This window comes from Hippoglossus hippoglossus, chromosome 17 (genome assembly GCF_009819705.1).
Source record: "Hippoglossus hippoglossus isolate fHipHip1 chromosome 17, fHipHip1.pri, whole genome shotgun sequence".
NCBI lineage: Eukaryota > Metazoa > Chordata > Actinopteri > Pleuronectiformes > Pleuronectidae > Hippoglossus > Hippoglossus hippoglossus.
The window spans coordinates 16,653,239-16,665,762 of NC_047167.1; the positions used below are offsets into that span (position 1 = coordinate 16,653,239).

General features: G+C 39.3%; 3 protein-coding genes across 3 annotated transcripts in view; 2 read left to right on the top strand and 1 right to left on the bottom strand.

The window, feature by feature from the left end:
• Window positions 1–12,524, top strand: part of ccdc13 (coiled-coil domain containing 13) — a 30,386-nt gene that overhangs the window by 757 nt on the left and 17,105 nt on the right. The gene's annotated exons all lie outside the window — the stretch shown is intronic.
• Window positions 3,431–5,584, bottom strand: LOC117777688 (5-beta-cholestane-3-alpha,7-alpha-diol 12-alpha-hydroxylase-like). Its single transcript, XM_034612559.1, has one exon. It carries the CDS (start codon window positions 5,547–5,549, stop codon window positions 4,014–4,016), a length of 1,536 nt encoding a protein of 511 aa, XP_034468450.1. The 5' UTR covers window positions 5,550–5,584; the 3' UTR covers window positions 3,431–4,013.
• Window positions 9,246–12,324, top strand: higd1a (HIG1 hypoxia inducible domain family, member 1A). The gene is made up of 4 exons (XM_034612564.1): window positions 9,246–9,420; window positions 9,848–9,922; window positions 10,147–10,281; window positions 11,139–12,324. Exons 2-4 carry the CDS (start codon window positions 9,853–9,855, stop codon window positions 11,207–11,209), a joined length of 276 nt encoding a protein of 91 aa, XP_034468455.1. The 5' UTR covers window positions 9,246–9,420; window positions 9,848–9,852; the 3' UTR covers window positions 11,210–12,324.

The following is a 12,524-nucleotide window of genomic DNA, read 5'->3' on the forward strand; positions in this document are numbered from 1 at the left end:
GTGTTGCATTTGGATGTGCATTGATCTGCTTAGCAGATAATCAGAGGTCTGCAGCAGGCTTGCTGCCACACATGGATAAATCACATAACTGCAGTGTGACCTCTCGCAGAATGCACACTTGCATTATTTAGTCAATATTGTTTTAGGTCTGCAGCATGCTTGCTGCTTCATATAGATAATATTATGTATACAGTGGGGCAAAAAAGTATTTAGTCAGCCACCAATTGTGCATGTTCTCCCACTTAAAAAGATGAGAGAGGCCTGTAATTTTCATCATAGGTATACCTCAACTATGAGAGACAAAATGAGAAAAAAAATCCAGAAAATCACATTGTCTGATTTTTAAAGAATTTATTTGCAAATTATGGTGGAAAATAAGTATTTGGTCAATAACAAAAGTTCATCTCAATACTTTGTTAGATACCCTTTGTTGGCAATGACAGAGGTCAAACGTTTTTCGTCAAGAGGAGCCTCTTGAATAAGTTACAGGTCTGTGAGAGCCAGAAATCTTGCTTGTTTGTAGGTGACCAAATACTTATTTTACCGAGGAATTTACCAATTAATTCATTAAAAATCCTACAATGTGATTTCCTGGATTCTTTCCCCCCATTCTGTCTCTCATAGTTGAAGTGTACCTATGATGAAAATTACAGGCATCTCTCATCTTTTTAAGTGGGAGAACTTGCACAATTGGTGGCTGACTAAATACTTTTTTTCCCCACTGTATGCCACTGGATTTCCATTGTTTTAGGCATTTTTGCATGTGTTCCCTGTTTTATCTAATCATGCTGTGTGCCTAATCGAGGGGACATCCAAAGAATGGAGCCATAACTGTGTTCCCATTTGTGCAATAATGGTAAATTCATGATGAAGTGTTCCTGACTGAAATGAAGCATTGCGCTGGTTCATGCAGGACACAGACTCATGTGCTCCAGCTGTAATCAGCTGTCAGCTACTGATAGCTTTATGGTTGCTCGTCAGTCACTTACCAATCACAGCCCATTCTCTCAACAAAGCACTCCATTTAAATAAGACCTCCTCCTCACTAATCCCTGCTCACCTACACTGACACTTGTGCTCTGCTGCTGGCAACTCGCCTCCACCACCCCAGCCTCCACCTTTTAGCAATGATATATATAGACTAGTTTAGAGCTCATCTTTCTCTTCTCTTAGTGGACAATTTTAGCCACTAGAGAACACTCGTGTTAAAACATCACAGAATCCTCAAGTACTTTCCAAATATTTTGTAAAACTGTCCAGATACCCACTGAGGTGAATGATCCGTAGACTGTTGTCACTCACCAGTTAAAGGATAACAGCCCCAATACTGATAGAAATAACCAAGCTGTCAATGAGTAACATTTGCTGGTAAGCATCATGGATAAATCACATAACTGCAGTGTGACCTCTCGCAGAATGCACACTTGCATTCTTTAGTCAATAATGTTAGAGGTCTGCAGCATGCTTGCTGTTTCATATAGATAATATTATCTATATGGCACTGGATTTCCATTGTTTTAGGCGTTTTTGCATGTGTTCCCTGTTTTATCTAATCATGCTGCGTGCCTAATCGAGGGGACATCCAAAGAATGGAGCCATAACTGTGTTCCCATTTGTGCAATAATGGTAAATTCATGATGAAGTGTTCCTGACTGAAATGAAGCATTGCGCTGGTTCATGCAGGACACAGACTCATGTGCTCCAGCTGTAATCAGCTGTCAGCTACTGATGACACTAGATGACACTCGTGTTAAAACATCACAGAATCCTCAAGTACTTTCCAAATATTTTGTAAAACTGTCCAGATACCCACTGAGGTGAATGATCCGTAGACTGTTGTCACTCACCAGTTCAAGGATAACAGCCCCAATACTGATAGAAATAACCAAGCTGTCAATGAGTAACATTTGCTGGTAAGCATCAAGGAACTGACTGCACACAAACGTCACAGCTAATTTGCAGTAAGGTCACCCGATGTAACATTGGGGTTAGTTTTTGCCATTTAATGTATTTAAAACAATAACTGTGGGAAGAAGATGAAAAGAGTTAATTCTTTACTGTCATTTCAGTGGTTTTGTAATTTGCCATATTGCAGTGTAAGATGGCACAGAAACATGTCGGCTATAAAGAAACAGGAATGGTTTCACATGCTAATGCATCATTGTTTCAGTCTTTGGGTATTGTTTTCCTGGCAAACTGTTCACATCCCTGCCTCATTTAAAGATACAACTTTGAATCTTATTTCCTTGTTTGTTTAAAGTTGTTTAAACAGGATACACTATCCTATGATTGTACAGAAAATGATTAGATTTAGAAATGAAAACAAACAATCCTTGTTCTTTTCTGACACTTCCTTTTAAATGACCCATTAGTCAGCATTATCATTTCAAATATTTATAGAGCCGAAGTCAGCGTTCATGCAAAGCCAATACAAGCATCCCTGTAGCTGTCAGCCTAACTGACAGCATGGTAATAGATGTCACTTATCACTTGTAACTTATTCTACACATCATGGTGGAGCATCCTGGGCGGAAATCCAGAGGTTCTGTTTCACTGCTCAGGCTCGGAGGGATGACACTGACAATGGGTGATTTTTCTTCAAGACCCCTCACCACCAAGTACAGGCAGGACACTCAGGAGACCAGTTTGATCCAGGATGACTATAACTACTACCCCATTCATTCACAAATAAATTCACTGTCATGTAACTTTGGACCTCTAAAACTTTGCTTTTCCTAATGTAGCTCTGTGTGTGTGTGCGTGTGTGTGTGTGTGTGTGTGTGTTCCTGTATTTATACCTTTGTTAGGACCATTTCATTTTAAGCATAGACCCTATGAGTGAGGACATTTTTGAAAAGTGAGGACGTTTTAGCCGGCCCTTCCTTGGGGTTAGGACTTGGTTTTAGGGTTAGAATTAGGTTTAGGTTAGGTTTGGCATTTATTTGTGATGGTTAAGGTTAGGGTAAGGGGCTAGGGAATGCATTAGGTCAATGAGTATCCTCACAACTATAGAGAGACGTGCGTGTGTTTGACATGTGAGATGACTCAACGGGTATTAAAGGTTCATATTTGATTAATGTTTACATTTTAAATAGTGTCGCTTTGCATGGAGCCAAATTGAGAGGGAGAAACTAAGATCCAACTAAGATTTAAATTAATTTGCAAAATATAAATTTATTCTAAAGGCATGGGAGCAAAACAAATAGTACGCTCTTATGCATAATTTTCATGGGGGCTTATGAGTTGAGTGAAGAACAGTGGTGCGTGTGTGAAATAACTATAGGAGGTTTTTGTGGAAATGAACTCTTCCAAACAGAATGAAAGTCAATAGCGTTGATAGCGTGATGGAGAAATGAGCAGCATCAGACAAACCTGTTCACAGGTGGCCAGAGCTCAGAATTTTCTATAGCTAACAGTTAGCTGAGCTAAAGATGTTTACAAAGTGATTTTTATTTTCAGACATGATGATTACAGGTGTTACTCATTTATCAAAGACAATGTATTTTCTTTCTACTCCACTCTCATTAAATCAACAGGCCCTGTCATCATTTTCAGAAATCAGCACACATGTTAGTCATTACGGGTGCTGTTTTTGGACAGACGACTTTCCCAAATAAAACCTAAACTTTATCTTCTGACCATTTCTTTGAAACCAGTTCACTGACACTCAACAGATATGACATGCTAAATGATGCTAGATGCTACGAAAGAAAACACACGTAACAGCTTATCTAATTGTATCTGAGTAAACCTGGCTAAGGAAACACAAAATTTGTCATATCAACTGTTATTTAGATGAGCTATTATTTAGGTTGGAAATGTATTTATCGCACAAAATATTTAAACACATTTTATTGACACAATTAATGTGATCATCACTGGTACAATAATAAAGGTAAAACTTCATTGTGGAATCTAAAATTCATCAGAAACATCATTTTCAAATGAAAGCTTAAAGAGTTGATCAAAATCAGAAAATGTTTTTGACAGAGGTGTCAAAATGATTAGTTGGTTTAAAATGAGGGTCGGTATCGAAACTGGACCTCTCTGTTAGGCTGCATGGATCCAAAGCCCCATCGGCTGAAGTCGAATTCAGGTATCTTCTCCTCAGGATTCTTCAGCTCAATCTCTAAGTAGGCCAACACCAGGAAAACAAACTGCTTCATCTCATTAGAGGCAAAGAAACGCCCGGGACACATGGAGACCCCAGCACCCCAGGGCATGGTGTAAAACTTCACCTTCTGCCCATTCTTGTAAAAGTCAGTTTTCTTGCTCCCGTCAGGATTCAGAAAGCGGTCATATTTGAATGAATGTGGGTCAGGGTGGATCTCTGGGTCAGTGTGAACAGCACAATAAGGAAACATAGCCATTCTGTCACCTTTGCGTATGAAATATTCACGCCCATCTGCCATCTTGAGGGTCATATCCTGGAGCACAGCTCTGGTGAGGACAGGTGCAACACAGAGTCGGAGGGTCTCTTCCAAAGCACTGTCCAGGATGGGTGTTTTCTTCAGCATTTCATAGGTCAAGTTGATAGAAGGGCCACCACGTCTGACTTCCTGCCCTGATTCCTTCAGAACCTTGTCAATCTCTTCCTTCACTGCTCTCATGGCTTCTGGGTGTTTCATGAGGAAGAGGAGCAGCCAGAATGCAGTGGGCCCTGTGTTGCCCTGAGAGGCCCAAAGAAGCACGAACATGTATCTGCTTATCATTGACTCCTTCATACCAATCTCCTCTCGATACTGGTGCATGTCCCAGATCCAGCCACTGATGTCGTTCTTCATCTTCATCTTCTGCACCGACAGAGTGTTCCAGAATAGTTCCATCAGCCTCTTTGTTTCCAACCTTTCCCTCGGTGAGAGGACCCCGTAAGCCAGGTTGGGGAACAGTTGGTCATATTTACGAAACTCTTTAAACAAGGCTTCAGATTCCGCTCTGTCTTTCTCTTTGGCTTTCTCATCACTTTCTTCTGACTTGGGAGATGCATTGCCATACAAAGATAAGTAGCCGGCCCTGAAAAGGATATTGTAGCTGTACATAAACAGTCCATCTTCTTTCCAGCTGCTTTGGTCTGCTGCTGAGCCGATATCATGAGACATCAGATTCTGCAAATTATCCATCATAGCTTGTGTCAATACCTTCAGGCCGTCCGCCTTGAGGTGCTTGTTGCTGGAGACCTGGAGAAAAGTGTGGTCATCCCCCTCTGCCACATATCCAAACACTCTGCGCACCAGATGTTTAGCAAACGGTCTGAAGTCCAGTTTTTCTCGACTCTCCTTAACAAATGCCCCAAACGACAGAGGATCCTGAAGGAATGTGATATAAAACCCTCCCAGCTGCACTGTGAACACATCACCATGTTTTTGCTTCATCCTCTCGATGAATTTTAATGTGTTCCTGCGAAACTCCAAGACATGACCCAGCCAAGGGATGAGCCCCTTATCCAAAGGGGGTTCTCCTGGTCGGTGCTGTCGAAACACACCAAGTAGGTAGAGTCCTCCAATCAAACAGGAGAGTAAACCAAGAAGGAGAGGTAGCAGCAGTCCCATGACTGATTCCTGTAACAGACACAGAGTGATTAGGAGTTAAGCTCCACATCCCGCATTATGTAGAGAACTGTTGCTCCTCCCTTTTGGGATCAGATTTAGGTAACTGCATCATCAGTGAAAAAGGGAATTTTCCATGAACAGCCAACCACATGTATACATGTAATGCACATGATGTTCGCATTAGGAGAGGTATTGCCTTAGTCACTCCCCCCTTGTAAAAACAAAGGCAGTCTCTCATCTCACTCTAGATTTGCAGTAAACAGAAACTACAAATGTTACAGAGTTGCTGTGACATTTAGAATCTGGTGGAGATAAGGCTCACAAGAAGACAAATACATGAGGTAATGATTTCCCAACATCAACCAATCAAGCACATCGTTTTGTAGATGAAATGTAATTTACCACATCCTGTACCACTTGTCCACAATAAAAAAACTGTTGAGACTCACACACATTGCGATAATGCACTGATGCAGCATATCATTCATTAACCTGCAAAGCAAGTTCAGCTCTGTCGATAAGAGACAAATTGTGGCTGAGTAATACTATAGTGTTTGAGTCACAGCTGAATGTGACAAATGTCTAGATGCAAAAAATCATGTGATCGTTTCTGATAAGTAGAGCACAGCCAGTGCATTGTGGGTAAAAAGCCAACAATAGCTCTTAATTTGTTTCCTTAATTTGTTTCCTCTTAAAAGAAAGTCTGTGATAAAATCTCCACGTTCTGGCGAAACCAGTCGTTTCAAACTGTTGTCAGGCTTCATGGCAGATTAAATATTCATGTACCTTTGTAACAGTAAAGCTACTAAAGATAAAGCTCTGCCCAGTGGGCTGTAGGTTATTGCACAAAGGGATCACGACCGATGGCCTCGTTACAAAGATCAGTGTAGAGGGCTGAGAAGACTCTACACTGATCTCTACATACTCTCTTTTATCTTTATTTTATTGTTCATCTTTTGAAAGTAGTTAAAGAAGCAAAATAATGTCACCAAAACATGCCTGAACTTGTCAAGTCATCTGATTTACTACTCTACATTGTCATCTGTTTGCTCTGTTGGTGCTGTAACCCTCAACCAGAGGGGGAGGAAAGAGCCAGATGTATAAAGAGAAAGAACAGCTTCCCACCGGTGTGCATATTACAAACCAACCTTTGTCTTGTGCACCATGCTCTGAGCATTAAAGTGTGACAATACTGTGAGAGATTTGTGTCTCGTTCCTCGTTGTCAGAGTGGGATTGCAGAATTTCCACGACAGTGCCTTTATGTAGAGCACCACCTACTGGTTCTAACACCTCATTGTAAACTCTTGCAAAAGAAGCAACAGCTGAACTGTATGTAAGTTTTTATTTTTACGAGGTTTATAAATTTGTTGTTGTATTGAATTAAAAAGTTTTAAAATGTTTGGTGAAGATGTTACTTTATAGAGAGAAGAGAATATGAAATGCAATGTGTGTATGTTTTGTATGTTACAGATTAAATGATTCTTACTTATTTCATATATTCTGGCCACACCCATTGAATTCTTATTTCAATTTATGAGCATAATCCACTGTCTCTGGGTTCATGATAACAAGTTTGTATCAATCATAAGTATTGATGATCTGCTCTTATGTTGTGTGACTGTTGTTCACCTTCTTACTTGACTCAACAAACACAACATCTGCTCTGGAAATGTGTCATCATTTGTCTTTATGAGCAATTTAGTGGAAAATCATCACTGAGAGATGGAGATATCGTAGTTTTTATGCAGCATATTGTTGACAATGTGTCTATTTACAGTTGTAAAGGTGGAAAAGGCCTGACGTGAATCAAATAATGAATAAAATGTGAAGAGGGACCTCAGACCAAATCTCTCCTTGGGCCCAAGAAAGACTAAATACGGCCCTGACAGCAAAGGTAAGAAGAGGTTAAGACACAGCGACGTCAGAGATTTAACTGTTCAGGGGATGAGTAGGTGTGATTTTCATTTAGTCATCACTTTTAACAGCTGGACCTCATCAAATTCTATGACAACACGACATTCTAAGTGTAGTTAAGGGCAGCACTACGAGTTGTTTGAAAGTTAAGTTTCCTCATTTAACTAACAAACATGGGCAAGATGACAGAATACTGCTGCCATAAATGTACCGTTGATTTAAGGTAGTAGGATAGTACATAACATCATAAACATATACATTTGTCTGATTGATTATCATTGATAATTATTTCGGTTATTTCTTTACAATTGCCTTGCATGGTTGTATTTTATTTTTATGTAAAAATACTTATTCTTAATCTTAAAAAACACGGTATTCATAGTGGAAGGCAAAGAAAGAATTTCATCGTACAGGAATGTATATATGGCAATACACGATGATCTTGAACTTTATGATACATCTTAATAAAACGGAAATTCATTTGAATTAAAAATGAATAAAATCAAACAAATTCAATTTTAAAATGTTTCTTTTTTTATTGTTGTTTTATTGTCGTGGGAATCACTTTGTAACTTTGTTAAGAAAGTTACCAAATTATTAGAATGATTATTATTACATAAACTTTTTTTTTTTACAAATATGGATTGGAAGTCATCAAAGTTGATAAATAGTTATTATGATAACAGTAATATTTCACATATTCTGGGTCTTTGCACGTTGCAGAAACGTGCTGCCACAAGCCCTCGTGAAGCACGCCCACCCTACGTCTTCTCAGAGATTATCACCTGAAGCAAGAGGATTCACCTCCACTTACTTCCTCCTTCGTTCAGATACGTTGTGGCCTTTTCCAGTAAGATGTTGAAATAAACAGGCTGAGCACAGCACGAAGAGACAAAGCATAACAGAGACATTTTCATGTAACAAGTAAATTAAAATTTAAAGAGTTGACAGGACAGTAAAAACTATACTTCATCAGGAGCGGAAACTATTACATGATCACCCGAAAAGACAACACGCTCATTGTGGTGGGAGTGTGATCTCAAACTCGTTTAACCATCTTTGAATTTACGAAGGAGTTGTACTATTGATGCCGCGTTCAATGCTCCTCGGATTTACTTACGGTCCAATTATTCCTACTACTACTAATAATAATATTATATATATTTACTTGTTTGTACTTTTACAGAATGCTTGACTAGATAATAAAACAACACATAAAATAAAAATAAATTTACACAGAGATGAAAGCTTTTTACTAAAGAACGTTTTAATAAAGGATTTAAAATCAGTAAAATACCCTGCATTTTCGATTACAGCCAGTAAATCGTTCCAGAATTGGGAATGAAAATTGGTGGTAAATGTTAATAACTGTGAACTACAGTATGAGGCCCAGAGAAGGTTTATTTTGTGTAATGTCATGTTATGTTTTGTTATGTTACGATATGTAATGTTACGTCACATTACGTTACAATGTTATGTTTGGTTACAATATGTGATGTTATGTTACGTCATATTACGTTACAATATGTTATTTAATGGTACAAAATGTCACATTATTTTACGGTATGTTATGTCATGTATTAAGGACTTCTCATAGGGCCAAGAGATCATCAATCAGAGAGTAAGCAACAGCCATTGCTTTCATGTTGAAGGACGCAACCCAGGTCACAATTTGATTGTATTCATTTGTTTCATGGTCAAATCTGAGGGCGTTGGCCGGAGCCTCAACATTTCCAGGTTGAGTTTGGTATGTCACATTTTCTCCTGCGGCGCGAACGCAGCCCACTCGTGATCGCCTGATGACGTCGAGCCTGCGTGCACCGCTGGTTACATCACGGAGCCGGCGCGTTGCTTCCTGCTGATGCTAAGTGCGACCTGAAAAGACTCGTAACGATAAAACCGACTCCGGACACTTTCCTCGCAGTTGATTCGGCCAGAGACACTTGAACCAAACAGGTAAGAATCCGGATTGTGTGGAGGATCGATCAGCTGTTGGACAGAAATCCTCTTTATTCCTTCTCTTTCTCTCTAATGTGACATGTGCTCGGGGAACTGTAAACCACTTTAAATGACTGCTACTGTTTTATTATGACTGTACAATGGCTGGTGGGTGTGACACTGTGTCGTACCTGCAGTTATTTAGGCCTTTAAAGAGGGTGAGACTCTGCTCTGCCCTTCATGTGTAACCTCTGAGCTCTTCATGTGGTGTCAGCTACAGGTCAGAACAGACAGTTACAAACCAGCTGTCGGCACAAACTTGATCAGTATCGATCAGTATCGATTGGCCTAAAACATTAAGATGATCCAGAGGGGAAGTTTAGGATTGTAGTGATGACTCAATCCCTTTGAGTGAGTGATATTGAACTTTTCCTCGTCTTTTCAGTCAGGATGTCTACCTACACTGAGAATGAGTCCAAATTCATGCGGAAGGCCAGGGAGAATCCATTTGTTCCAGTGGGTGAGTACATGTTGTGCCCTCGTGATTACACTATAAAGACACCATTAGTTAGATATACTCACATTCAACTGAAGACCTTCAAATTAAAGCAGAATTGTGTTTATCGTTGAAGAGTGATCTGTGTGGAACCCCCTTGTTTGCACATTTCTGTAGTAAGAGTCACCACACCCTGGTTTTGTTGCGGTTATTGTAGATTGAACTTTTTTTTTTCTGGCTCCTTGCAGGACTTGCAGGGTTCTTCGCCATCGTCGGGTACAGACTGTTCAAAATGAAGAGCCGAGGGGACACCAAAATGTCAGTGCACCTGATCCACATGCGAGTAGCTGCTCAGGGCTTTGTGGTGGGAGCCATGACTCTTGGTACGTAACCTGTGGTTAGCTGATGGTTTCAGTTTGTACCATAATGCTTTTTTTTATTATTTTCAACCTAGTAACATGTTTTGGAGTCCTGGTTTGGACTAACACTCATTACCAAAGTTATATGATATGAATATTAACATACAGGGGGATGTGTCATCTATCTGATTAGACCTTTGCTATATGGTTTCAGTTTATTTTTAACCCAGTTACATGTTTTTGAGTCGTAGTGGTTTGTACGATGGAGTATTAAGGCTGCATATTAGAGCTATTGAATATACAGTGGTAATGGGGGAGGAAGTCGTAATAACATGAGAATAAAGTTGTAATTAAATGGGGAAAAGGTCCTCAAGATTTTAGGAAATAGGCAGCAAGGGGAACGCATGCTGGCCAGAGTTCCGGTGTTAGCCTTCCATTCCTCCTTCACAAAATCAGGCCTTTTCCTCCAAATCTGCAACAAAATGCTCCACATCTCTCACTTTAAAACAGACAGCAGGCTGATCTTCTGATATTTCCTCTGTAAAATGACATGTGTTCTAAAATTATGACTTAACTCTCATAATATGACATTTTTCTTGTGATGTTATAAACTTGTTGTCTTAAAAATGCAACGTGATTCCTGTAATCTCCCTTGATTTAAATTCACTTAACGTGGCCTTAATACTCGTAGGTTTGGAGTAGCCCTTATCAAAAACTTGTATAATATATAGATTAAAATATTGAGCAGGATTTTCCCTGGTTCCATTCTGACCACTTTTACTTGTCCATGATAAAGTCTGAGCTGCAATATTTGTCTGATCTGCTGCTCAGTAGATGTGAGACGTGTCATTTAACTCATTCCTCTGTTTCTCTGTTTTCAGGAGTCCTATATACAATGTACAGGGATTACATTGTCAAGCCCAGAGAACAGAAAGCGGTAGAAAACAAGTGAACCACGGCCTCCTACACTGGTTTTATGTCCCTTAATATATATACCTCATGTTAAGGTGTGTAGAGTGTTTATCTTCACAGGTGCATCATATCTTTTGTATGCACGCACCCCGTCAGCAGCTCACCTCCTACTGTAAATAGATATAATTTATTGACTACAGTTCTGAACTTCTAAGTAGTACCCAGCTACCACTTCTGTGTTGAGAGTGAGGTGTACTGGTCTCAGCTGTTTGAACACTGGTCACTCTGTGTGGGTTTGTGGATATAAAACCAGCAGGTGTGATAAGTCTGGAGGGTTTTTTTACCTCTTAACTTGATTTTTGAGTGAATGAAAGTATTTTGTTTTTGAAAATGTAGCATATTTGAAAACAGTGTGAGCAGGTTGAGTCTGGATTAAAAGACAACCAGAAATACCAGGAAGCCTGATCAGTATATTTTGGGGATGTTTTGCCAAACGAAATGCTGGCCTGGGCTCTCACATTCATAAAACTATGAGAAGACAAGAAGTTTTTGACTCACCATAGCATCACTCCATAAAACCTGTTTTGAATAATCACAAGAAAATGTAAAAAGAAAAAAGTAAGCCATCTTCAAACCATAAATGTAAAATATATAGTTTTATACACATTGATTGTAAAGGCCACGTCTTTTTTTCAAATTTCTCTCATGTTGTGATGAAGAGTCCAGTATCACAAGGTCTTTTGAGACCTACAGTATAAACCAACTGACATCAAACCTACAGACTGTGCAGTAACCCATATGATATCATTTCTGCTTAAATAGATGCCTTGTTAAGTTATAAATGAAGTGGAGTTTTGAATGTTGTGTGCAAATACAGAAGAAAGTTATTTTTTAATATTTGTTTCTTTTCTTTTTCTCTCGAAATAAAAGTGGCCAGTCTTCTAATTATGAAATGTTTGCAGTGTGTACTCTTTCAGTAGTATTACTAGCAGTGGTAATAGTAATAATAATGATATAAGTAAATTTTACCATTTTTTACGATCATTTACCTGAACTACAGTAGGTGTCCAAAAAAATCCCAACAATAAAACTATTGCATATATTTGAACATGAGCCTTCCACTCCCATCTAATAAAAGCCTCCTGTTCTCCGTAACTGACAAGTCATTGTTTTATGCTTTGAGTTACTTCCCTGTGTGTTGAGCAAATCCTGTAAAACGCTGTGTCATTGTGACTCTGCAATCCTGGCAGTGACGAACGTGCCTCACAACAGAGGACACAGTGTGCTCACCCACTCAAAAGTTCTGCCAGTTCTTTTAGTTTATTTATATTGTGTAATGTCTCAGTTTACTGCGA